This window comes from Haliaeetus leucocephalus, unplaced genomic scaffold, assembly GCF_000737465.1.
Source record: "Haliaeetus leucocephalus isolate CR32 unplaced genomic scaffold, Haliaeetus_leucocephalus-4.0 Scaffold802, whole genome shotgun sequence".
NCBI classification, from domain to species: Eukaryota; Metazoa; Chordata; class Aves; order Accipitriformes; family Accipitridae; genus Haliaeetus; species Haliaeetus leucocephalus.
This window is the reverse complement of record NW_010973238.1, coordinates 4,853,557-4,880,290: the sequence shown is the minus strand read 5'-3', so window position 1 is coordinate 4,880,290 and position 26,734 is coordinate 4,853,557. Positions and strand designations below refer to the sequence as shown.

General features: G+C 40.0%; 1 protein-coding gene across 1 annotated transcript in view; it reads right to left on the bottom strand.

Moving 5' to 3' along the window:
- The window catches only part of TMEM132D (transmembrane protein 132D), a 270,775-nt gene that overhangs the window by 159,121 nt on the left and 84,920 nt on the right, over positions 1–26,734 (bottom strand). The window contains exon 3 of the mRNA XM_010581742.1: positions 265–411. Coding sequence (XP_010580044.1) covers positions 265–411 — 147 coding nt within the window. The remainder of the gene's footprint in view (positions 1–264; positions 412–26,734) is intronic.

Genomic DNA, 26,734 nt, shown 5'->3' with positions numbered 1-26,734 from the left:
ATGAAACATGTTCTTCTAAATACTCTGTGAAAGCAATATTTCCTGCTAGTTTTAACTTCCTTTGAGTATTAGGATTGAATAACATATTGTTCAAGATGTATGTGGTAGAATTAGCAACGAACTACAAAATAAAGACAGCCACAGCTTTTCCAAAAGCATTTTCATCATGCGCTGTAATAAAACTTACTAAAATCATGGCAAAATGCTTTGAAAAGGAAAACCAGCCGTTAGTTATTAAAAGATAGACTGCTGGAAATGACCTACCTGTTTTCAGAGGCAGCAGATTTCCTCTGGCAAACAATAACAGCTGGTGCGTATTTCCCAGTATAATCCATGCTCTCTCTGATGTCCCATAAGTATGGGCTGCTGGCTCTTACACTGAAAATGTTCACACCTTTCTTCACCTTTGCCCTAGGAGGAAAAAGAGGATATTTCACCAATTAGATAAAAAATGTCAGCTCGATCTGTTACTTATTTCTTCATTATTTTCTCATTACTGCCCCACAGAAAATGCTACCACTCATTAGAGTTCAACAGTATTACAAGGAAAAGTGATGAGAGAATTAAGAATTCCATGTTTTGAAGAAATTATATCAAGATAGAAATCTTATTGAACTAACAGTAATTACAGCTTTAGTCATAGCTAAATTGCAGAGTAGATATGTTCTGGAGCACGCTCCTCACCCCTGCTCTTCCATTATCCACACTGTGGGCACCGCTGAGAACGTTAAGGCTCTCTTGTGACTAGAAGTTATTGTATCGTAGAGGAAAGTATCATTTTTGTCACAAAAGAAGTCAGGTTGTTGCTGGGGCTTATATCTGGAGTGAGGACCCCTTGCTAGGTCTCATCTTACAAGCAAAAATCTACTTTTTCTTTTCCTGCCTCCCCAGATTACTCAAAGATGACATTTCATATCTTTGCTCCAATTTTCATCATCTTTCTGAGTCCATGACATTTCTTCATTTTCTTTTAATATTGTTGGGTTTAACTGTTCTATCAGCTCTGATCCTAAAAATACTTAGAAATACTCTTATTTTTCCACAAGCAACTAGTTCCTTTGGAAATCTGTTTCTATATATCAGGTTAAAAAATAGGAAAAGCCGTATGACAAAGCATTACGGTCATGACAACTGGACTGGCTTCTACTGAGAATTACTTTCTGGTCCTCATGTGTTAGCATAATACTTCTGGTTCTGAATAACCAGTGGAGAACAACAACGATATATATGTATTTTTAAATATTTGTTTTATGTCCTCTTAGGAGGTGTTGCATTCCTTAATTCTTTCTCTCCCTTTCTTTAATTAAATATCTAAATTTTAATCTTAAGACACTACTGAATTAGTCCACAGCTATATAACTTTGGCCAATTTACTGAATTAGGAGTTTCTGGTGTTGTTAACTTTTGGTTTCTGAATGTGTTTACAAAAACAAGAAGTCCATTGTGGTCAAACAGCCTCATATATGAGCTGTCAGGAAATGACAGTTTAATTATATTTGCTTAAAATCTCATACACAAAATCCATTCAGTGTTATGGCAAGTTCTCCATTCTGGGCAAAAAACCAAAAAGGTATGTGATTTTTTGTATAAACAGCTGCTGCCATGCAGAGATGCTAACATCAGTAAAACAAGCACTACCAGCTCTGCCTCCGCATGAAATTACCTGTGAAATCTTTGAAGGACAACATCCACACAGAAGTTTTCAGAATAAAAAGCCAAAGGATTCCTTCAACTGTCTTGGACAAAAAGGATTATCTCAGTTCTCCTACTACTAACTCAATAGCAGTGCCTGTGATTTCCTTAGCACACCCGGAAGATTTAATACATGAAGGCTGCCAATTTGTGTTCAAGTTCTTCTATGCTAATTTCACAACATGTATTTTAAGTAGGTGCAGTTACTGCTCCTAGACTACAAACATTCCTCAGGATCAACGGTCAAAGAAGAGTGGAAATTAAACTGCATTCCTGGCATCTTAGAGAAAGAGAGGGAGACAGAAAAAGGCCAGACAATCTGGATGAAACATTTTTCAGCATATGTCTTTAGCTATTCCTAGTGACCAGCATCTGGTCCCACCTTTCTGTTCCACATCAAGAAAGGAAAGCTGCTGGGTGTCACCTAAGACCCGTGATAGAAAAGTAGTCTCCACTTCACAGGGAAGTGAGGGTGGCTCAGATCTTTCCAAGTTAACCTGGCTATGATTAAGAAGCTCATACCCACCCTTCCCGCTCTCTAATGTGGTCACTGTCTCTCCAGTAGTTGATGACGGCTGATAAGAAGGTGCTGGTGTGGGATTTGGGCCACCAAATTGTGTTTGAAAAGGCAACTGTCTCGACGGAGCCAATTCGCTGTGCTTGGCTCCAGCACAGGACAGTAGCTAAATCACTCACAGCCAGAGACTGCTTGCAAGGATGCGAGTGAGTGGCTGGTTTCACGTCACAAAACCACACATCCCTGGAGCTTGTGCTGTGTGGAAGCTTACCTCTGTGTAAGGTTCACCCGTCAGGTCTGCCACGCAGGTCTAATAAACCATTGGTGTAGTGCAGTATATTTGATCAGTAACCGATTGCTGCCCCCACCGTCTGCGCACGCCAATGAGTATGCCTAAGATTTCTCTGTGTTGTGGAGCCTCCCTGGGACACGTGAAGGAACTCTGATCCTGCTGTGAGACGTCTGGACTAAATGTAAAGATACTAAAACTTTGACTTCTCCTGGACAAGATTTCGGGTTGGGGGGAAGGGTATGTGTCCTGGAAACCCAAGCAGACAGTAGCCTTACAGAAAAGAAACCATTTTCCCATGACTGGAGGTTAAGAGCAATTACTATGTCACAATTGCTACCTAAAAACACACAACAGATTATATTGACTGTACAACAGCTATGTTTTTTGAATGGTTTATTTACAAAACTGGTAGGGAATCAAGAAAAAAGCAGCCTTAGACGATAGCATAGTCTAACTTGCTCTGCTGGCACAGTATGCAATAACTTTACTGCGGTTGAGAAAGCTGTGCAGGGTCTCAGTACTGCTAGGTAAACACACACTGAATATATTTCTCACTTATTTTTTAAAAAGCATTAAAAAACAGATTAAAAGAAGCGTACAAACACAGACACATAACTGATACCATCATCTGATTTTCTGTCTGCATTCCTTTAACTGCCAGAGCAATGAGGTAAACCAGAAAAACGGACACAAAACCAGCAAGGCAAGCTGATTTTGTTTATCCTTGACATTCACTTTACCCAATGACAAACTGCCATCCTGCACTAATTTCTGATGTTTCAAAACAAATGCAGATCCTTATATACACTCCTTGGGGTAATTGCAGACTATGGATCAGGATTTCTTAGGAGAGTTTCTGCTAAGGTCTAATTTAGTCATGTATTAAAAGCCCCAAACCCCTAATTTTACTGAAAACAATAACACAAGATTGTTGTTTTCTACAGAATTAGAGGTTAGGAACTCTTTTTGAAGAATCAGTTAAATATAATTCTATAATTAGCACAAAACCTTCAATTCCATGATCCCAGGAAATGCTTTTTCTTCCAGTATGTCTCAATACTGTGTTTGCCAGTGTTGGGGAATTGCAGAATTTTATTCACCCAATTTACAATGGCAGTAGCACTTTGCAATTACCAAAGAATGACCTGGATGAAACAGGGTTAATAATAACTGAAGGTATGTTATTTGTCAACAGATAAAACTGAAGATACCTGAGGTGAAAACACTGTAACTGCTGTCAGGGCTCAATTACTTTCTTGCAAATCTGCTTTATTGAATTGCCTGGCTGTCACAGGGCAAGCTGCGTCTTTGACCCTTCAGTTGCTCTTGAGAGTACTCATGAGACAGCCTCTTGGTTCAGCCACAGTTCAGCCTACTAAGATTTCTCAACTGCAATACACAAATAGGTGTATGACAAAGCTTTTTCGTATATTTGCTCACAGTTAACAGTCTAAGTACAACAGACTGTACCTTTGCTTAAAACGCTGTGGTGGGGCAGCAGCAGGTAAAGTTTGAGTATTTTGTGCCCATCACTTCACTTTGGGCCAGATTCTACTTTGGAAGAGGGGAGGAAAGAAAGGACTTATTAAACATTTCGATCATGGTTGGTTTTGGGTGGCTGGCTTTTTTCAAACAAGGAGCCTTCCCAACTAAACACTTTCATAGGTATTTCTACAAGCTGTTATTTACCTCTGGATCACTGCTCACAGCGCAGCACATCAGTTACTGAGACTCCTAAGTAGCTCACCCCTTGCACCAAATCAATCATGGCAAACAAAGCCCTTGGGAGTCCTCAATCCCTGAAAACCCATCAGTGCTGACAGGGTACAAATCAGGGGAAGGGAGAAAGAAAAAAAACATAGAAGGGACTCCCAGAATCAATACATCATACCTGAAATCAAGGAAATACATCTCCTAAGTGCATAAAGATAGCGATTCCCAATTCTGTCTCATGACCTACTAAACACTATGTTTACTATAGTGATAAAAGAGGCTTCAACTTGACCAATTAAAATGCAGGCAACATCCTCTCCCATTTATCAAAGCGTCTGTTTTAGCATCTCCCAGTTTTTGCAGTTTACAACCAGTTAGCGCTTAGCTTTCAGCCCATGTCATTACTGCAGGCTGGTAATGGCTGTGAAATTGTTACTTAAGTGTTGTATAAAGTAGAACAGCTGGCTGGTGAAAAATAACAGCATTACAGCACGTGTGCTCCTAAATGCCATAGTACAATGTCAACAAAGCGTCTGGTTTGAAGCACCACGGGGGATGGAAAGAGAGAGCGAGAGCACACACGCGCAAATTCACCCTCAAGAGGTGCAAGAGATCAAAGACAAGGAGCGTGCAGAAGCTGCAGATATCCTGCCACAGGCAGAACTCCCCTCTCCACAGTTTACTCCTGACGATGTCCTGCATGCAGCATACTAATATCACACATCCCTCCATTCCAAAACAAAGTGCAAATAAACAGGGAATCTAACCCCTAAACAGCTCTAAAAAAATATGGTTTAGACCCATGACATTGAATCGAGTTTTTTATTACTGTGAGCGCTCAAGGCAAAGATCTGCGGGAACCTTTCATGCTCCTTCCGAGAAAGTGAGCTACTTTCAACATCAAAGGAATAAAAAGAAAAGGGAGGCTGTTAACACAGGTGCTACTGCTGGTTATCATCTTGTTACCAGTGGCGACTAGAAGGTGGCATATAAATAGTGTGCAGAGAGGTACATTTTTGAGAGCTTCTAGGCACCTAACAGCCGTTGCAGTGGGCTCTGAATTTGCCTTGTCATCATATCTCCCCAAAGCACTTCAGAAATAACTTGAAGGGGTTTCTATTTGTATTTATCTTTAGTGCTTTTTCCCCAGAGCCTAATCTTGACCCAGCAACAGAGAGACGCCAAAGCAGTGTTTAGCTGTACAGGATGGCAGTCTTCGCTTTGCTAATATTCACCACCTTTGGACAGCAGGGACAGCAGTAAGAGGTGTAGGAGAGACTTTCCTCCCACCAGTCCACTTCAAACCAAAGTCAAGCAAAATGTGAGCAGAAAGGGACCTGACCATGGCTCTTCATGTCATAAGATGAAGAAATCGTCTTCATTTCCACTCACTGGAAAGTCTAACGCACTGATCTAAGAGAGCAGCAAAATATTTCCCACAAGAAACCCTGAAAGTATTCACGGTCCTAACCTGTAAATGCCCAACGTATGTCATTGCCCAGAGCCCATTTTTGCTGATGGTCATGGGTTGCTCTTCATGCAGGCTCTTTCCAGTGACATCACCTCTTGATCCGATAACTTACTACTGCTGCTGGAGGTGGAAACATGTAGTCTGTGTTTCCTGGAGCTCCACTGATGTGAGTTTCAAAGAGGCTGAAAAGCTAAAATAGCCATCCTCCAGACTCTAACCAGGAACTGACAGCTCATCAGGGTCTTTCTGAAGACCAGAATTAAATGTCATAGCTTGAGAATCAGGTAGTATGGGACTGGATGCTACCATGGGATCTAAAAATCTAGACAGCAATTTTGGCGTGACTAAGCTGTAGATCTATTCAAAGAATTCCCAGGTAGCTGTCTCTTGCTGGCAAGTCAGTAAGAGCAGAATGATCACTGTCTTAAAGCTAACACTTGGCGTATATTAAATGCAGTCATCCTCTGCAGTGTCTGAGGTCATTCTCTTGCTGCATGTTGCATAAATGAGACATTTTGATACCAGAATGCTTCAGTCTGACATTTACATCCTGATGTTTCACCTCCCGTAAACAACTTCCCCCCCTGCCAGAGGCTTGATTCTACTAAGCAATCCCAGGACCAGTTCCGTTCTCTTTTCAAGCATGGAAAAAGGAACATGTGTTACTGCCCACCATCATCATCCTTCAGACTATTGCCAATTTTTTTGGTTTTGGTTACTTTCAACAGGTTCAGAGAGATGATCTAGAGCCAAAATATATGCTTATGTGGCAGTGACCCATTTCTTACCTTACACTGCTTGTGCTGCACCTGCAGCTCTCTGTGCTCAAAGAATCGTATTAAAATGCACTGAAACATTAGATAGCAATGGCAAACAGCAGCAAATTTTCTGCCTTTACTTCCAGACAGGCTTCTTTTTATTTTGGAGTACCCAAATTAAAGACAACACAGGAAAGACAGGTTTCTGAATGCCAGAAAAGCTAGTAAGCTAATGAATAGCACTGAAATGAGAATTAAGTATGTTTGTTAAAGAGCACACCAAATATAAGACGAGTAAAAGAGCGTGAAGCGTGGAGCCAAGCTTCCTAGTGAAAGCAAAAACCAGAGGTAATTCAGTGGACAGCAGGCCCCTTCGTCTTTCCAATCTTCCTGAAAATCTGTACTCGCGGCACACTCTCCTGTTTGAGAAGTCCTCAATAGATTAGGGCTTCTTGGTATCAGAAGACACCACTTCTACCTCAGCTAGTGCTGGAACTTTGTGTTACTGGGGGGGGTTCTTGTAGCAAAACAGGAATCGGGGTAAACACTTTTAGCATAAGCGTTCCAGTCACTTCCTTTTGCGAAAGCATTTTTTTCCTATTGACTTCTAAAGACTGACCTGGACACATTTCTTATATAAACAGAGCTCATCCAATTAACCACTCCACGGTGCAAAAAGGACTGGTTGGAATTTGCGTTCCCAGCATTTCCACTTCTAATTTTATGTAAAACATTAAGGTGATGCTAAATTTATATACTTTAAGGCCATACTCTTCTTTTGCCTCCCTCTGCAGTTCCATTGCTCTTTACGGCTGAAGCTAACATAGGACAGAACTTGAGCCTGAAAGAGATTCATCTCTTTGAACATCAATCAAAAATAAAATGTGTCTGTCATTGAGAAAACAGGCAGAACTCAGCCTGTTTTTGTTAAACTTAAGGCTTATTTGAAGTGAGTGGATGAAAACCAAATGTACAAAGGCTTTCTGGATTTGTATCTATCACGAACCCCTGAAGAAATAGACCATTAAAAAAAAAAAAAAAGTTTTGCCTATCAGGAGCAAGCCTTCATGGTTTAAACTCTTTCAGTGGAAGGAACTGTATTTGAGAAGGGCCCATTTAAACAAACTGGTTTAGAACTGACTAAACAAAATTGCAGCTTTCTCAGTGCAACAGGAATGACATATCACAAAAATTAGGTCATGTAGTAAGACACATCATACTAACCTTCTGAATGTCTGGCTTTTAATTTCATAATCAATTTTGGCATGGCTTATAAAAGGTAGGATTTGGATGCCAGGATTTAATGTACAGAGCTGGCTTCTGTAAGGTTTTTTGTTTTGTTTTGTTTTCCCCGTTGAATACTTCATGTACAAACCAGTGTTGTCAGTTGTTTTCAGAGAAGATGCCTCAAAGTTTCTTCAGATTACACTAATAGTTTCACTGATTGAAAATCCACAACAGAAGAGAACCAGGAGTCCCTGAGATACTGATGGAGTTAGAATAATTTATGGAGAGCGGTCTAGCACAACATAAGCTATTTAAAGCTGTATAATATACCCACAAACTCTTATTAAGGTCTGTGGTTTCCAGCCCTGTGAGACAGAAACCAGTTATCATTATGCATCAGCATGAAAGCAGATTAAAATTAAATCAATCTGTTTATCTATGGGTTTGCAATGCAGCTTTTCCAAAGCATAACATGTTCTCCATCTAATTAACATTTCAGGAGGAAAAACCATTCCACCCAGACACTAAACTACCCTCATTCAAATGGAGATATTACAAAAATATAGCCCAGGTGGATTTATAACAAAATTTAATTAGCAAAAGGGCACACGACCTATTTAGGCTTCAAAAGTTGAATTGTGCATACCAGGAGTTAAATAAAATAAATCTCTTTGTAATATGTATCTCTCAGACTTGCCAAAATTGTCTATTGTGCTTACAGTTTATGTGCGTGCACACAGTTGCATATATATGTATACATGCACGCATTACACACACAGATTTAGATTTTATTCCTGTGGCTTTCAAAAAGAGAGTCCTTATTAAAAACATATTTTGCAAAAGGTAAAATGCACAAGTCTGGAGAATTAAAGGGAAAGAACGCATACAAATCAATTTAAACCAGAAACAAATATAGAGTTTGTAGCTCTGACCTCTAATCACTTACCAAAGAAGCTGTGAGAGGGCCCGATCCTCACCGGGAACCAGAACCCTTCGTGGCCTGCAGAACTGGATTGTTTTGTTTCAGAAAGATCCTGAATTAGAGCTCAGGAAGCAAAACCTTAGGAGTTATATGAGTAATAAGAATAGCACTGTGCCTCCCCGGGGACCCCAGCAGCGGTCATCTTGGGACTCCCAACGTGAAGGAAAAGTCAGAAACAGGTACTTTTGTTCATAAACTCCATGTCTGTGTCAGCCAGCAGTCTGGCTGGTGCACCCTTCTGCTAATTCCATCTTGTGGACTGTACATGATGTCAAATAAGTGGCAAAGCAGTAAGAAAGAGGAAAATAGCAGCATTGTAACCTGAAGTGGCACTGCAGAAATGTATGCTACTAGCAGGCAAAAAAATCTCAGTAATACGATAGGCAAGACACCACTGTTACAACTGACAACGTTGCTGTTGGCTGTGTTCTAAGGAGGTATTATTGTGTTAAGGGACAAGCTGGTACTCCTGCCCGGAGCCATATCTCAATATGAATTATGAAACAAGCGCAGAGGTGTTTAAGAGGAGATACTGTCTTAAGGTTGATAGTTAGAGGTCAAGGTGAGGAGGTAATCCATGATCTCTTTTTACCCCAAACCACTCGGCAAATGCAGTGTCGTGACATAACACTGACTCACTGTCACCTCTCCCAGCTGTATGGCACTTTCTTCTACAGGAATAGAAAATTGGGCAATAATGAGCAACAATACTAAACAAAGTAAAATATTTATGTATTCAAGGGTGTGAAGGAAAGGTGTTTGTTTACAGAAATGAAAGGCAAAGATAAATAGTGCTGCCTGCTGATTTAAAGTGGTTGGGAGCCCTGTGGTCTGTTTCCAACTACTGTTTCCAAAATAAATGCAAAAACATGATGTAGGGTCTGAAATATATCCTTCTAAACTGCTTGTAAAAAGAAAACAATGCAACACATCCCTTCCTTTCCTGGCCAAACATTGGCAAAGTTGCTAACAGCACAGCCTGTGCAACCAATGATTTTTTAAATTAGACGTAGATTTAAGAAAGGATAGGAAAAACAAAGTACAGTACTGGGGACTCTGTGCAGTGAAAATAGAGTGCCATTTGCCCCATTTCACAGGTGAAAAACATGGTAGGGAACAGGTACCATACCACAGCAAGCATGTGAGTGAAGTTGGTCATGAGCAACCCCCAGAGAACCACCTAGACCACAAGGTGAGTGTAAGGAAGGATTTCCCAGTTATCCATTGCAAGGAAGTAAAACAGGGCATAGAACAACAAAACAGTTTTTTAAGTGCTGTAGGGACATTTGTGTCTGTGTTTATGTACATGTACATATATTTTTATGCTGAGTGGGCAAGCAACAAGTGGAGAAATTCTTCTGGATTCACTTAAATTGGCTGAGAACATTAGGAGCACAGTGAATAAAGAAGACAAGGCTGGTGAACCGTGCAGTACAAGTCTTTCAAAACAAACAGTTGCAGAAATAGGAATAGAGCTATATGTTCTCTATGTATACCAAGAAGTAATGGGGTTGATAAGACTATTTCTTTGGCTTTATCTGCAAAGCAGTGTCTGGTGCAGGACCTTTTCATTTTGAATTCACACATTAAGACATAGTTGTTGAGGGATGAAGATACTACTCCAGAGCTAAGACCTGGCTAATCAACTTTTTACAAGACTTGAATGGAGGGATGCTGCCAGCAATCAAAACTACAAGAATTTTGACTTACCAAGCAGAATTATCAAGCAGATCAACAACCACTACCCAAACTCCCTTCAATGTGACTTCCAGCTGTCTGATGTTGAGTGAAAAAGAGTGCGCACCTTAAAGCAAATGCTTCAAGGCTGAGGTTAAAATGTACTAGCAATCACAGTAATGTCATAAATGCAGATAGTACGTTTATCTCAAAAGAATCTCCCAAAATGTTCCTGTCCTCTCCTGGAGAGACTCAACTGCACAAATGCTTTGTGAGCCTAATGTTCCTCCCCGGGAGGGCTCAGCTCCTGCAGCCCCAGCATTTGACACCGAATCTGTCCTTTCAGTTCTTCACAGTGACACCTTGAAACTCATGGCACTCTTGGTGAAGGGTTTGGTGCTTGGAGGTGATCTAAAAAAGGTTCTTTACTAGAAAGCTTATTTCAAACTTCATAAGCAGGACAGTTCTGAGGTATTTCCAAATCCCATCCTCATGTGAAATGAAACGGCAGTATCACTGAGCAACGAAAGAGAATATTACCTCAACAGTGCTAACGAAGACCGATCAGTGAAAATGACTTAGCACTGTTCCCTAGCAACTTCTCACAGCTGCAGATAAAATCATTTTCTGGACATCACAGAAATTGTGAATACTTAGTTCTCTTACACAGGAATCCTCTCATCCATTGCTTATATGCAGCCCCTCTAGGAGGTAACCCAGGAGCAATTTACGGCAAGCTGTACCATTACATTAACTTGTCCAAAAATTTTTTAAAAGACCCAGGAATCCATATGTGCTGCGTTTGTCCTTCGTTCAATGACATGTATGTCATGTTCAAAGAATAGCATCAGAGAGACAGGAAAACAGCATATAACAATCTTTGCTGCAAAAATCCTGAGCCTGCAAACCCTTTTTTATGAAGGTGTTTTTCCTCACTCATGGGAACAATTCCGCTGATTCCCGATGACATTACTTAAGGTTTACAGAATCAGGTCTACAGTAAAGAAAATGTAAAGTAAGTGTACAAAGAAAGAGTTCAGATTCTTTAATGGAGAAAAAAGCCTGCATTGCTCCAAAGAGCTGCTATCGGCATAAAATAGATATTCACTAAGTAATTCAAATACGAATTTTTGTTATATACATAAAAACTCAGGCTGAACACTATACAGCTATACAGACATATTTAACCACCTTTCTGTCATCTGCACGAGTGGCTACCAAAGCAACATTTGCTAAATAATAGCAAGGAGTTCTGCTGCAGGCAAACCCTAATAGCTCAATGAAGCCACTGATGCAGAAGGGAGTTCAATTAATACAAAAATGACACTGCCCAAAATTATTCTGTGTCCTTAATGTAGGGTATAGGCAACGTTGTCTGTATCCAGCTGCAGCAGTTAACCCTAGTGCGTGTCAAAGCACAGTTACAGTTATGATTTTAATACTGGAAGAGCCATAGAAGAGGGCTTGGCTGATCCAAGCAAGCAGAAGCAGAGATCACTTGGAATTACACAAAAACCTCCCTGTCGATTGCTCTCCAGGACAGAGCTATTTTGCAGGAACACAAAGGCAGCTAGTAATCCTCTCCACATATAAATCCTGAAAAACTAATAATTGCATCTCCTCTCAGCCTCAAATTTCATGCATATCCTTGGACTGTTTTATTCTAGTTGTGTGTTTTAATATAAGAAAGATGAGAAGGAGTTAGAGACTTCTCATCACAGCATACAATTGTTCTAACAACCCTACTGTGGAACTAAAATGTGTGAGAAACCCCTAATGTCCACCTATCAGTGGTCAAAGTTAAATATATGAGAACTTAAAATACGGACTGAACAAGTATTATAGTGCACGTACATTTTTCTTTTATTTAATATTAAAACTTTGTAGCTTTAGACATGAGGTTTAATGAGTCACAATTTTTGGAGCAAATTGCTTTTTTGAAAATAGACATTTTAAAAAGTTTTAGTGGGCTGACATACAGGAACCTTACTTGTAGCAATGACTATCATTTTTTACTTCTACAGCAAAAGCCCAGTAGCAATCAGCCAAAAATGTTAACACTTCAAATCATTTGCCACTTTTAAAAATTCTCTAGGCAGAAGTGACCACTAGGCAGTTGTTTTTGAAAGTAAAAAGGTTGTACTCCTGGATACCAGCTGGTAAGAAAAAATCTGCTAAGAAATACGAGCCCTTTTATCAGACAACCAAAACATCAACACAATGGATAAAATGGCTAGAGGATAAAGTGCTGAGAGTGATGGAGTACATGGAGGCTGAAGAAACCATGACAGAGAGAGAAAAATTGCAGAACGGGAGCCCACGAAAATAACTTAAACTGTAAGTTTATCAGACATTGACTTTCCCTCATTCTTTAAATTACAAGAAACCTGAGCTATAGTTTCAGGAATCTCCATGCTCCTGTTAGACAGTAAGGATTTTGCAACACAGCACAACACTACCATTCACCATGGGAAACCCATATGGTTGTAGTAAGAAGGAAATTAACAGTCTGCCCAGGGATTAAGGCATCGCTCAGATCCAGTAAAATCCCAGTGCCTGTTTGCTTAGCTACGCCTCTGATCAATTAACTCTTGTGCTTTGCCAAGTGGATGTGCACTCACAAACTCAAACCCTTTTGCGGGCGGTTGACAGTTTTGATAGACTTGTGGTAAAAACTAAAGTTCAAAAAAGATTCTCAGTTTCAGCCACACGCAGCAGTCTTCTCCTGACTGTGCACTGAAGCAGGTCTGGGCCATGCACTGTCCCCTCCGAGCCTGGGTCCGGACACCAGATAGGAACTGCAACACACTCCAGGTACAGCTCTGATCAGACCTCAGAGAGCACGTCATCAATTTAAACGCATGTAGTGCTGGGGTAGACCTGACACCCAAACTCAAGCCAACTTGCCTTTCTGGCACGGGGTTACTGTAACCCTCAAGCATGCTGAGCCACTGCAGCTTGCCTGTTTAAGTTGGAGCAGACCCAGCAGGCCTTCCTGCAGAATTTAGCACCGAGGATATAATTCACTCCCTTCCCTCAACACACGCCACACACTGCCTTCAGCACCAGAGTTTGTAAGGGAGTCTCGGAGAGCCGTCCGTAGTGCAGTAGGAGACAACATATAGAGTGAAACGATACTGAGGACACCGTGTCTATGCTACTGAAGATTCAGTGGCTGTACCTGCTGCTGTCCTAGCCTGGTTCTGTAGTCTGATGTTGCTTTAGCTGATGGAGCACATTTGGAGACCACATCTTCTGGTTTAGCTTAACTGGAAAGGAATCTAACCTGTGTACTTCACAACTGCTCTGTATTATAAATCGAAGTACAGTAGGCGAGGACAGAGACTCACTCTGAAAGTACGCTTAGGATGCAAACTGAACAGTAATGTTTGCATTCTAACTGACACTGTAGGATGGTTAAGAGATAAAAATCTGTTAGCAAAAACTGAATGTGACTGAATATTACCTGTTAAAAAGCCCCCACTTTTCCAAATAAGATGCTAGTAGCAGCAGGGGGAATACCCCATCCCCCTTTCTGAGCCATGGCCTTTGGTTGAAGATTTCTCTTCATAGTAACTGCTTTGAGACATTCAGTATGTTCTATTCCCATGAAAGTCACTGTAGAAGCCACAACCTAGCTCTGTGACCCACCGAAACATCACAGGCAATTGAGGTTGGCAGAATACAACACATTGGTATTTTGATAACTGGGTTAAAATTCACAATATTGAAAAACCTGCAAAACCTAATTGAGCTTCCTAACACAATAGACAGAAGTTAACACTAGATTTATATTTATTTGTGATTCAGGATAAAATTCCCACAGATGACAACAGGGCAACAGAGCCATGCTGATTTGAAAGGAAAGTACCCTCATCCATGGAATCCCAGGTACAACATAGTTCTCTGAAGATTTCTAATGCAAGAGCAGAGCTGACCCATCCCTGCTTAGCTTTTAGATGGAGGTATTTCTAGGCAATTGGTGAAAAGTAAAGTCACAGATAGTACTCTCACCTTTTAGGCTGTTTTATGTTTTTTAATGAGTCTAAGGCAGGGGAGAGGCAGACATCTGTTTCATAAAGAACATTTTTCCAGCTGTAGCTGCAATTTCTCCTGCACAAAATGTGCACACAGTGCTATCATTCTGAAATCACACTGTTTTATTCCCAAATTGCAGAGAGGTAAATGATGAATCAATATACATGACAATGAAGAATTTGGTCCACAATTCATTCAACTGCATTGAAATTAGCACTTCATGAGCCATTTTGCACAGAGATTCTTTAAACAGAAAGTTTTCTTTGAAGACCTATTTCAAGTCCACAATAAAGGTAGCTCGGCATGCGTCACACTCTACTGCATATTCCTTTGAACAACTGCTTTTACAACTTGAGGCAGTTTGTAGAGAGACTAATTAAACAACAGCCCCTGCCATCATGGGTCCTACTGTGAGAAAACTGGTGGTGACATGACACACGTGCTGCAAGCAAAGAGCACAATCGAACCATAAAAACAACCATGCATGCCAAAGGGTCAGGGTGAGGGAGTGACAACCGATTTGAGTATTTAAATCTAGTCTTTATCAGGGTGCTGTAGTGGGGTGTGTAGAAAAAGCCCTGAGACTGGGGACTCCTAGGTGACTATGCAGAGTTGCAGAAGGTCAATGTGGGGCTGGGGAAACAAAGACGTTGTAGCACAGACTGTTATAAAAAGAAAAAAGCAAGTGTCATTCCCCTCTCTGTGGTGACAAAGGTTCCCTTGAAAGTGCCTTTCTTGGTCAGGAAATATGGGAAAAAAACAGTATCATATATTTTATTAAAAACCCCAACCTTTCCTGTTGACTGAAGTGCTGGCTGCTGCTAACAGATTGATGAAAAAAATCTCTAGTTTTCTGTTGATGTATTGCTTTCACTTAAGAGATAGAAAACAACTGTATTAAAAAAAAGAAGGATGCTGGGGGTAAATATTTTAGTAATCTCAGTCACAAACCTGTTGTATTATAAGGATTACAGTCCATTAGGATTGTATAAAATTCATGGCAAAGCTTGTAATTCAGCTATATCACAATGACAAAAACCTCCTGTTGTGTTTTAGGAATCACTACTTGCTAATATTGAAAACATCATCAAGAGCTACTTGTTGCAAAAGGCCTAGTTTGGGGAAAAACAGCATAAATCCACCAGTCGCTACATGTAACGTCCTACTCTTTGCTCAATCCATGGGGATGGGGAGTCTGCGAGTAGCCTCCTTTGGAGAGGCTGTTTCCTGAGCAAAAAGCCCTAACACCTCATATTCTTTGTTTTGGAAGCTCCTTGCTCTAATGTTGAAAACAGATGTTGGTATCAGCTAAAATAGCAGCTGTCACGGGCACACTGGGTCCCTCGTGCAAGATCTGGCATACAGCACAATTCCTTGCACAGAACAGAGTCAGGTAGGGTATTTCCAACAGAGGCAGAGAACTGTGGGTACAAGGGGCAATAAATCAGCCCCAAGGTTTTGCTAAGTAAAGAAATTTTTCCTCTTCAAAAATATCTGCCTGGAAGTCAGGGAGTGACTGCTAGAGGAGATTTACTAAAACTGTACACACTGAAAAAAAAAAAAAAAAATTAAAAATCTGACAGGCCCTTCTGAAGGCTAATTTGAAGACCTTCCCTCTAGGAAACTGTTTCTGACAGAGCTATCACTATACATATGTATGTACTTCAACAATGTAGGAGGGTATACTAATTAACTTTCACTCCACCTGGCAAAAAAAAAAACCATTCTGAAGGGAAGAAAAGCCATGAACAGCACTGGAGAGTCAAATACTAGGTAGTGCTGTTAGCAAATCCTACTTGTATTAGCAGGTAGGCAATAGCTCTGGTATATACAGTTAGAACGAATTATCTGATGTCAAATGTTCATTAAGTTTGTCCTTGAAGCAGAGCAAAGTTAAACTGAAATTTTGAAACTGGGCCACTCAGTATGATACTATGTATCAGAGGCATTATCATATTTGGTTATGCATTGACTGATCGGTGCCATAACACTGTCTTGAGATGTGCTCTGCTCAGAATAATGGATTAATTAAAATAGAAGCTAAATGCTAATGATATTGGTGATGCAGGAAAAGACTACTACCTGGTGAAAAACAAAGATGGCTAAATGCAACATTAGACAAAACAGAAATTCATAGTAAAATATCATTTAAAGAAACAGAATCCAATTTAAACTAAGATTTTAGCCCATTATTTCAATAATTCATATTCATCTCTTTCAAAGTTAAAAAGAAACCTGGTCTTCAAAATGTTATTTGCAATACATACTCAAACTAATGATAATACAGCAACATGGTAGATTCACATTTTCAAATGCTCACTAATTTCCCAACACTGCTGAGAAGCATAGCTATTTACCCCATGATATAATAGGATATTTTGAGTTCTGAGTAATTGGACTCTAGCAAACAAGAGAGACAGACAAAAAAAGAACTAATAATTCAGAGCTTCCTGCATTTTACCTGTGCTCAGAGACTGAGGACATGCACTCCGTGTGGATTTTAAAAAGCTCTTCTGTACCCCCTCTCCAAATTGCTACGTCTATTCAAATTGCCAGCTCTCATCTGCACTGATTTGAATGAAATTGGGTATAAGTCAGATCAGAATTAATTCAAGCAAGATATACGAAATGTTCCTCTCACCAGTTTCATGTCCTGTGAAGTCACTTTGAAAGCAAAGAAGCTACAAGTCCCATCAGGACATTGTACTTCCAAAGGTCAAAAATGAAGTTTCATCAAGCCAATAGTAATAGAAAGAAAACTCATCGGCCTTAGGTGAGTACTTAAGAGCTAGGTGGCCTCCCTTTTGACTCACACATACTGGCTCTGCTCCTGGAATCACTTTACCCTGCAGTCACAACACTGTTTTTTTAATGACATCATAGCAAAGAATTTCCTCTCAACTGGAACAGGACGAGGAGAGAAAATGAGCTCTGCTATCCTCAGTGTGCCATGTTCCTATAACAATACCATCACTCGCTTCTGGGAGAGAAATAGAGAAACTGGGATCACTTCACTGTAGCCCATGGTATGCCAAGTAAGTGACTATTACAGTGACATAAAGCAGGGTGCCAGCAAGGCTCTAAGAAAAAGAACACTTCTGTACCACTCCTCTGAAAGAAATATTTACAGGGAAAAAAAATATTGTCTGTACCACCCTGTGCAAAGCAAGTGCCAAAGAAGGTTTGGGTGAAGCCATGCACCAGAATTAAAGAGACTAGTTACTAGCAGGTCTCTTCTCCTGCCACACGCTTGACAAAGAAAAGTGGAGTCAGTCAAGTTGGACTATAGTGTTCTGGTGTTCAAAATGCAGAAATGGTATTTTCCTCGAAAAATGCTACAAGCTCACTGTTCTTAAAATCCAGTCTTGATTGTCTTTCACAGAAATATACTCCAGAATAAGACACCCAGGATGAATGTTCACATTTGCAAACATGTGTCTCTAATTCAGCTTCTCGTGGCTAAGATCACAGAAGAACATAGATTAGATGGAATCCCTGCACCCACAAAGTTTATTCAGTTTTATACCAACCCTCAAGTTCTGTAATGTATTCCGTGTAGTTTTTCAGGGAGTATCGAAATCCTGTTTCCCTAAACATAGAAAACTACTATTTTTGTGTGTTCTTGCCCACTCAGAAATTTGCAAGCCTCATTCTCAGTTTTATCCCTAAGGAGCTCTCTATGCCATCTCCATTCCACGTTCATAGCGCCTTGTGTCTTTTGGGGTCTTTTGCTTTTAGCATTCACACAATAAAAATACAATATTTACTTATAATCAAGGAACTTTTCAGTCCATTAATTTCTTTCTGGCTTCCTTAGAAGTCCTTTCAGAAATTTTGGCTGTTGCCATTGACACAGACTGGGGCTGCTTCAAGGCTCTGCTAGCTTGCAATGAGAAAGCAGCCCCTTGCAAAATAAGCTCTAGGACCAGAAGAACAGAAAAAGGCTTTTACTCAAGAGCACTGAATTCCAAAGCTGATATTGGTATTGCTAGAAAACTGCCTATTGGCCACTGAGGATAGCTCAGGTTCATTGCATATAAGTTTATTTTAAGACACTGGTGAAACAGCAATATATTGCAAAGTTGTATTAAATCACATGGCTTTGCTCAGCAAAATGCGTTTGGAAATCAAAGGGTGTAATACACATATTTGCTCCTGTTCTGCACAATAAATTATTTATTATGTCTGTTTCTCATTTCAAGATTCCTAGGCAGGTAGTTAAAAATATGTGAAATGATTTATTCAAGGTTGGGAACACTTCCAGCATCCATAATACATCTCAAAATAAGCCATGTTGCTTCCAGAATGTACTACATTTTCACCAGTAGTCTTGAGACATCTATAAAACTTCCGAACAATTTAATAAACCTTCTCAAAAACAGATGTGTATAATTGATCTTATAAATTTCCCATGGAAACAGGAGGCACCATTCATTTTTTAAAACCCTGAGAGGTACCACATCTATTAGCTTTCCTAAGGTACTAAAGCTTCCCAAAATTCACTCATCTAAATAAAAATTTTGCGCTTTGATTTGCTTTTGCCTAACTACGTTTCCACCCTCAGCTCACCTATGAAACACACGAATCTATCTTTGTCATTTCTGCAGTTCCCTTTTCAGGAAAAGGTTTCTGGCAGTTCTGTATCTTCAGAGCTACAGGATGTTTTTAAGGCCTTTGTATTTAATGAAAATGTTCACAGGCTGTCTCCAGTTTGCACTCCAGAGAAAAGGACCTGTTCTAATGCTATTGTCCAATCTTTCTTACATTGTTACCAGACCATTAAAGATAGGACTTTGCCATGTAGTTACTAATTACTGCTTATTAAAGATAAGTACAATTTTTGACAATGCAAGGTAGTACATAATTTACGTAAGATAAAAAGAAGGGGGCACTTAGTATACACAAAGGAATGTAGAAGAGATGGCACTACATATATTATGAATAAGCATATTATTATTCTAAAATTATTGTCACTTCACTAAATTAATCTTTCCCATTACAAACCTATTTTTAAATTCCTTATCACTAAATAGAGAAACTCTAGGTTTGAGTTCTGCTTGAAACAGACTGTTTATTAATATCAGAATATAAATAACATCTGTGTAAGACCAATTCTAATTCTGTCACATAAGTAGAAGTTTTCTGGGATTCCAAGGACATTTGATACGTAGTTTCTTTGTGTTATTGCAATGTATTTGATCAGCTTGAGCCCCACTTAGTCTGATTTGTTGTTGAGATTTATACTGCAGTAGCCCCCAGACTATAATTATGACTGAGTGCCATTGTCGATAACATTTTCCAAATTGCCTCTGTTAAATAGTAGACTACATGTTCATACATTTTTCTAAGTGATTTTTGAAATCTTTGAAAAGATTTCCCATTTTAAAGAGATATATTTATGTATTGAAAAGTAAGTAAACCACATGTATACAGTTCTTCACTGAATGGCGTCCTGCAAATACTGCCTCTATGACAACCAGAGCAATCAGGTTTATAGCTGTGCAGTCCTTTGTTGACAACATTCAAAACCAGAAAGCATCTATACAAATAACCACTCCCAGCTATGCAGTCTCCACCTTGAGATGTACCTTTTCCATAACACAATTTCAGGAGTTTCGGAACATCGGAACACAGCAGCTTTAGCAATCAACAGGATCTAGGCTGCAAAGCCACTTAGGTGCTGGAAAGTGCTCTGAAAACATTACCAATGAATTAAAAAGAAAAAAAAATTCCCAAACCCATAATCTAAACAAAACGCTTTCAGGTGCCAAACCCACGTCATATTCCTTCCCGAGTCCAGCTGCAGTCTACCTTAATGACTTTCATTTGCAAAGCGTTCGTAAGTGACTGGAACAGAATGAGGTCTCATTTTCTACCTTGGTGCAATACCATTTTTCTCCTCCTGAGACTGTATTAAGATTTAAGACAATCAGTTCTTCTGGCTTAATAACTTCAGTTATCAGTTTCAAAGAAATACATAGCAATTCTGACATGTATCTGAAAAGAAGTCCATTTTATTGGGGTTGGAATATATATATTAAGTGTCTTATCTCACTGTTTATATCTATTTTTTGACTTCAAGCCAATCTTTCCCTATGAACCACAAAGATTTAGTGGTAGCTTGCTGAGTTTTGTATGGCAGCTGGCCAGGTTTTAATTCCCCCAATCAGCTGATAACATATTCTTCAAAGATTAAATCATTGTATCACAGGAGTATTGTACCCAGCCTCTGGTTTTATGCTGGCTAAGCCAAAGAGAAGTCCAACATCTGAACAACTTGCTTCTGTTTCATCTTATAAAATATTGATTGCCAATAAGAGGAAAAAAGAGACAGTATACTATAAGGTACATGAAACAATTTTCTGTAAATCTCAAACCTTTAAACTATAATCATTGTGAAGGAAAGGTAATGCATCTCTTAAGGATTTTGAATGCTGCCTCCTATACTCTGTCACTGGACAAATCTGAATCTAAACGGCTGTTCTCTTAATACCCACAGGATACGAATGGCCCAGCTGAGTTTACAACATAATAAAGAACAGACTTTCAAACCGAGTGTGGACTGATGTATACAGCAGAGTGAAGAATAAACACACTAAAGCTGCTACATAATTCTGTCAAGCATATGGTTAAGTTATGATTTTATTTAGAAAACAGATTGTGAGAGTGAAGTGATGACAGATGAGGGTATATCGGCCAGTCATAAATAAGAGAGTATTCTAATAGGAACTGGGCTTCTTACTGATCATATGCTGCCACACAGATTTAGTGAGATCTAATCACTTAGAAAATACAGCATCTTAAATACATGCTGCAGCTCATTTTCAACTTTAGGTTGCTCACTTGAAAAATCCATGAGCATTGCTGCACTTAACTTTTAAGAGAGTGATGGGGGAGTTACATGTATGGACTCAATTAAACATCCTAGTTCCTTGTAAAAGGGTAGAGTTACTCCCTTAAGAATGGGCTTCCCAGCACCTAGTGCTCTGCATAGACATGACTAAACCAGACAAAAGGAAACACTGAAGGCAATCTGAAATCCTTTTTCTGACCCAGCTTGCTCTACGGCACTTAGATAGGCATCACTAGCTATGTCAGAACCAAGAGACTGGGGAGTACTTCCAAGCTCCTACTTCTGGGTGCTCCATCTGTGCTTGAGTTTCTTCTGGGACAAGACTTAGGTACGTACTACCTCGCTCACTCCTGTGACTGCTTCGGCAAAGAAGGAAAACCAGGCATGTGATCAGGAAGGAAACCACAGCATGATCCAACCAGGATCCCAAACACTCAGTGATGCATACCTGATATTGAGATGAGGTACAGTTTATGCCAGCCGCCCCTTATATACAATGATCCAGCTGCACGGGAGAGGTGCCTGCATAATCCCCTGGTTCACGTACTCCTTTTACTGGGCAACTGCTCCAGCAACTACAATATTTTCTGACAGTGAGTGGGAACAGTACCACCATCACTGCTGGTGGCTCTGAACACACGGCTTGTGTCTGCTGAACTTTTTGCTGAAACCAGCTTCATCAAAGCATTATTTCTTCTGAGTGCATCATTTACCCAAAGACTTTCTTAGACTGTAAATCCCATATCAGGCAAAAAATAACCCATGAGTGCTTGGTTCAAAAATTCAGGTCTCAGTAATGATCAGAAATACTGTGACCACAGAATTCAAAACATTTATGGTTTATAATTCCTCCTGCTATTTCACATTAGTTCCAGAAATTACTGCCAAAAAAATTAAGCTAGATCACCTATTGGGTTCCCCCCCCCAAAAAATCAAAGTCGTTACAGTTCAGAGCATATGCAAAAGCTGCATGTCAGGTGCCAAAGTAACTATATTTTTAAACTCTAGGCAACTATGGACTTTGCCGTAGCTATAAAGTTAAGTAAGAGGATTTTGGTTTTCTACCTATATCTCTGTGCTCAAGTATTTCTGAGACCCAGGCAACTCTGTTCAGGATTGCTTTGTTTGTACTTGTTGTAATGCAGCTCATTTCCAAAGAGCAGAGAAAATCAAATAATGCTACAGAAGTGGAAATATTCGCTCATGACTTTATGAGGAGACATAAAAATTACGCTATCGGAGTATATGAGCTGTCTAAGACGACATACAGCAATTTGTGAAGGTAACGTTTTAAGAGCAAAAAGATGCTGGTAAGAATTAATCCCCTGCACAACCCTCCTGCATAGCAAAGAAACGAATGACATGAAGCCCCAGACACCTCCTCAACCCTCCTCTGCAGCAGTTATTACACAACCATCAGTTAAGTGCTTGCCAAAGCCATTCACTGTTGGGGCTGACACATCTGCCCCTCCCGTATAAGGCTCCATGGGACTTTCATTCATTTCCAGGGTTCAAATTGAAGTGATGTCTGTGACTTTTCTTTTGTATTTCCAAAGCTAGGAAGGAATTTCACACCTCTTAGAATGTCACTCGGCCCCAGACAGAACACCGCAGTCCCCAGAAATGTCTGTAAAAGCAAATTATAACCTCTCTTTTCCTAAACCCCTCATGGATGTAGCCTCAAGGTGAGGAAACCTGACTTGAAAGTAATAGCATTGCTGTTTTAGCACCAACTCACTTTTCATTAAGACCTTAGGCACCTAAAGATGCAAACAGGTCTCGAGGGGAATTTATTTACAAATACTCTGAAGCAAATTATCTATTAAAGTGCTTTGGAATATCATGCACAGCCCTAATTATGCTAAATGATATGACCAGGCAAGGACAGGTGGCAAAAGAAAACACTTCAGTATGAGGACTGCTTGGGGAATATGCCAAACCACAACTTGTCTGACTGGAAGAGAAGCTACAGCCCAGTGTTGCAAATATGTGAAATGTCAGTGCCATAGCAGCAAGGCGTCTCTCAAATACAAAACTCATTTTGACAGCACTGCAATCAACATTGGTCTTTCAGGAATCACAGACATTGAAAGCTGGTGCTCAGGTTGCAGCCAAATCTGTGACTTTCTCCTGCTAGTGGAAGCCCTAATGCTTTTCAGTCGGTGGGGATCCGCCACCCCCCAGCTGCTTGTTCCAGCTTGCTGTGGGGCCAGGCTTGATGCTAACACATGCACCATCCATATTTAGCACAAGGAAAAAAAAAAAAAGAAGACTCAGAGTTAGGAAGTTCTGAGTGGGAATGGACCCAGCGCTGCCCAGTGTAAGACCTGCTCATGCCTAGCCCCAAACCTACACTAAAACTCATGCATTCCCCAGGCACAGGGCTGCTTTTAGAAGAAGTCTTCACTTGAAGAGCATCTCTGAGCCCCACTTTCTGCACATCTTATAACTCTATCCTTGCTCTTGGGACCACAACCCTAGGAGAAAGCAGTTTATTATTCAAACTCACTTTGGAAGAATACATACAGTTGATAACAGCAGCTTATCGGTTCGCATCTGAGCTCTGCTGAAATATTTCAGCCCATGGAGGCCAACAAGGCCAGGTTGGATGGGGCTTTGAGCAACTTGGTCTAGTGGAAGGTGTCCCTGCCCATGGCAGGGGGGGGTGGAACTAGATGTTCTATCTTTAAGTTCCCTTCCAACCTGAACCATTCTATGGAAGAAAAACAAAACATCAAAAAATGGTGGCACTATAGTGGCACTCAATGAAAACATATACGATGAAATATAGACTGTTGTGTTTATTCCCAGCTCCAGCTCAAGCCACTACAGTTAATTGTTCCAAATGGCTTCAATGCCAGCACTCTTGCCTAGTGCAGTTAGGGAACCAGATGGCTCAGTTCTAGTTTGTTTGTTGCTGTTCTCTTAAATTTTTTTGTCTTTTATCATTGTTATCAAATTTGACACTAATGAACTTTTCTGAACTATTTTTCTTGTTTTACATGTTGCTTCTTTTGTGTACAAGCTCCATGGCTTGTGAGGGTCAGAAACAAATGGTTGCATCCTTTTTGTATCAACCAGAAAGCATTGTCTGCTCTTTCAACAGTTTTGCCTGTGTGGCACATACAGTATTATAAGCCTGTCATTGTTGCTACACGTTGGACCACAGGCGGATCAAATGCTAAATGCTGGTTATTAACATGGTTGTGTATTCAAAGCAGCATATTCCAATTGGTATTCACAGGGGCCTGAAAGCGGTTGAATATGTTGCATTTCTTTGTTTGATTCCACTGTAAGAGCAAGAGAAGCTACACAGAAATCTGTCACTGGCCAACACTAAGATGTCTTAGTGTGTGGTAGGTACCTATTACTGAAAACAATTATATAATAGAGCAGATAAACAACTGATAATCACCAGGCTTTACATGCCCATTAGGTTAAGTATTCTTGAAAGTATATTCACCTGGCATCACATTTGCATTCTGATGGCAGATGAGAGAAATCAGATATTAAATCCATTGGTTCCCTTAGAGGGCAAACAGAGCAAAAGAGTCTATTAAATCACAAAAGGAGAAAAAATTCCTAGCTATTCCCCATGTATTGTCTGACCTATCTTCAAAACCTGCTAGTGTGTCTAATATACCAAACAGGGAGGCTGTAAGGCATCCTAGTACCGCGTAAAAGGAAAATAATCAACTCTTCTGTTGACTTGACACTGGGCAATTTAGCCTCACATTTCTTTCTTGCTTCAGCTCACCTGACTGCAAAATGGAGTCAGAGATTTTTGTAAAAGACTATGAAAGCTAAAGATAAAATGAGTATTATAAATGCAAAAGTCCTTTTTATCTAATTTTTTTTCAGCTTAGCATTTATTTTAGTTTAAGCAATACAAGGCATCTGATAATCACATTCTATTCATTTCTAGTTTTTCCAAAGCTTCCTAACACATTTAGCAGTGTATTCATTAGGGTCCTGCAAAAAGCGTCTTCTAGTTTGACTACCAAGGGCCTAAAAGTTTCCTGTCAGGACCTCTATGAATGAATTGTATGCTCCATACACACACGGAGGGGGGGTTCAAGTGACATCCAGATCCATCAGGAGACATCTCTGACATGGTTTCAAAGCTACTGGTACCTGACTTTCATATGGTATTGCAGTCACCTGTGGAAACAAATACCCCATCAGCAACAAGCTTGTGATATGAATGAATTACCAAATCCTCTTCCTCTTCGTGGGGATGTCAATCACCCACAGACTGTGACAGTGCCAATGATGCACAAAAGGGCATGCATTACATTTAAGATGTTTATTTCAAGCTTGAACAAAATGCCTCACCAAAGCAGATAGCTTTTGTTTTAGCTGAGCTGTCTTTCCAGGCTCCAGCAAATCCAGTTCAGCTTCTAGAAAAAGCCAGATCTACTACAATATGAAGATGAGAAGTTTGCCATAATTGTAAAAGTTTTTGCAAATACTGCCTTACGAAACAAATGTACAGTCATTCTCACGGTGCCTCTCAGAAAGAGAAATATAAAAAAGCATATTGCACCAAATAAGTCTCTATCTTACAAGACCATTGCAATATATGCCAAGCACCATGTCTTACAATATTTTCCTAAGACAACTGTAGGGAAAAAACCAAACAAACTAATACTGACTCTATTCAGGAGCAGTTATTCCAAACAAAGACCACCGACGCCGAGTATATAATAGTGCCTGGCTGGTCTGAAAACACAGAAGAATACCTGAATGCAACCAGAGGGGGCACAAAACATCAAGAAGGATTATTTCCATGTTCAAATGCACTCATTCAAGTTCAAAGGCTAAAGTGAAAGACTGTCTACTAGACAATGACTTAATAAATTGCTTACGGCTTTGAGTAGCCACTGGAAGAATCTTTCACTGCATTTAGATGTAGTTTTGAAAGCAATTCTAGACACCGGTTATGAATAAATAGTTGTAGAAAATTCAGTCTATTCAAAATAGCCAGTACTCCTACACTCATAATAACAAGCAAGAACCAGCTACCTATACAATTCTACACACTCATGAGAGATTTTCAGGTAACACAGCTGAAACATCTGCAAGGTCACCCACTCTACAATGTTGGATATGGACAAATATTGGGTGCCAGTGCTGTCAGTTGCAGGGCCTGGAAATAACGTTCTTTTTATGTTGGCAGGATTTATACCAAGGTAACCTGGCTCTATCATAAGAACTCCTGACACAAACCACAAGGGTTTCTATCAGAGATACCCGTAAGTCTGTTAATCTTTGTTGCAGTTGCATAATAGGCCAATGCCACCAATGGAATAAACCAGCACAGTTTCATTGACTATATAGCACTGGGCACCACACGGAGTCTCAAAAACCCCTTTGTTTTGTTCCCAACCCTCAGACAGCCTGCCTCAGAGATGGCAAAGCTCAATTCAGCCTTCCTATACTTCCAATTCTCCATCTGTAAATAAATATGGTGACAATGACTGTACTATACAGATGCATCAACATCTGTAAATG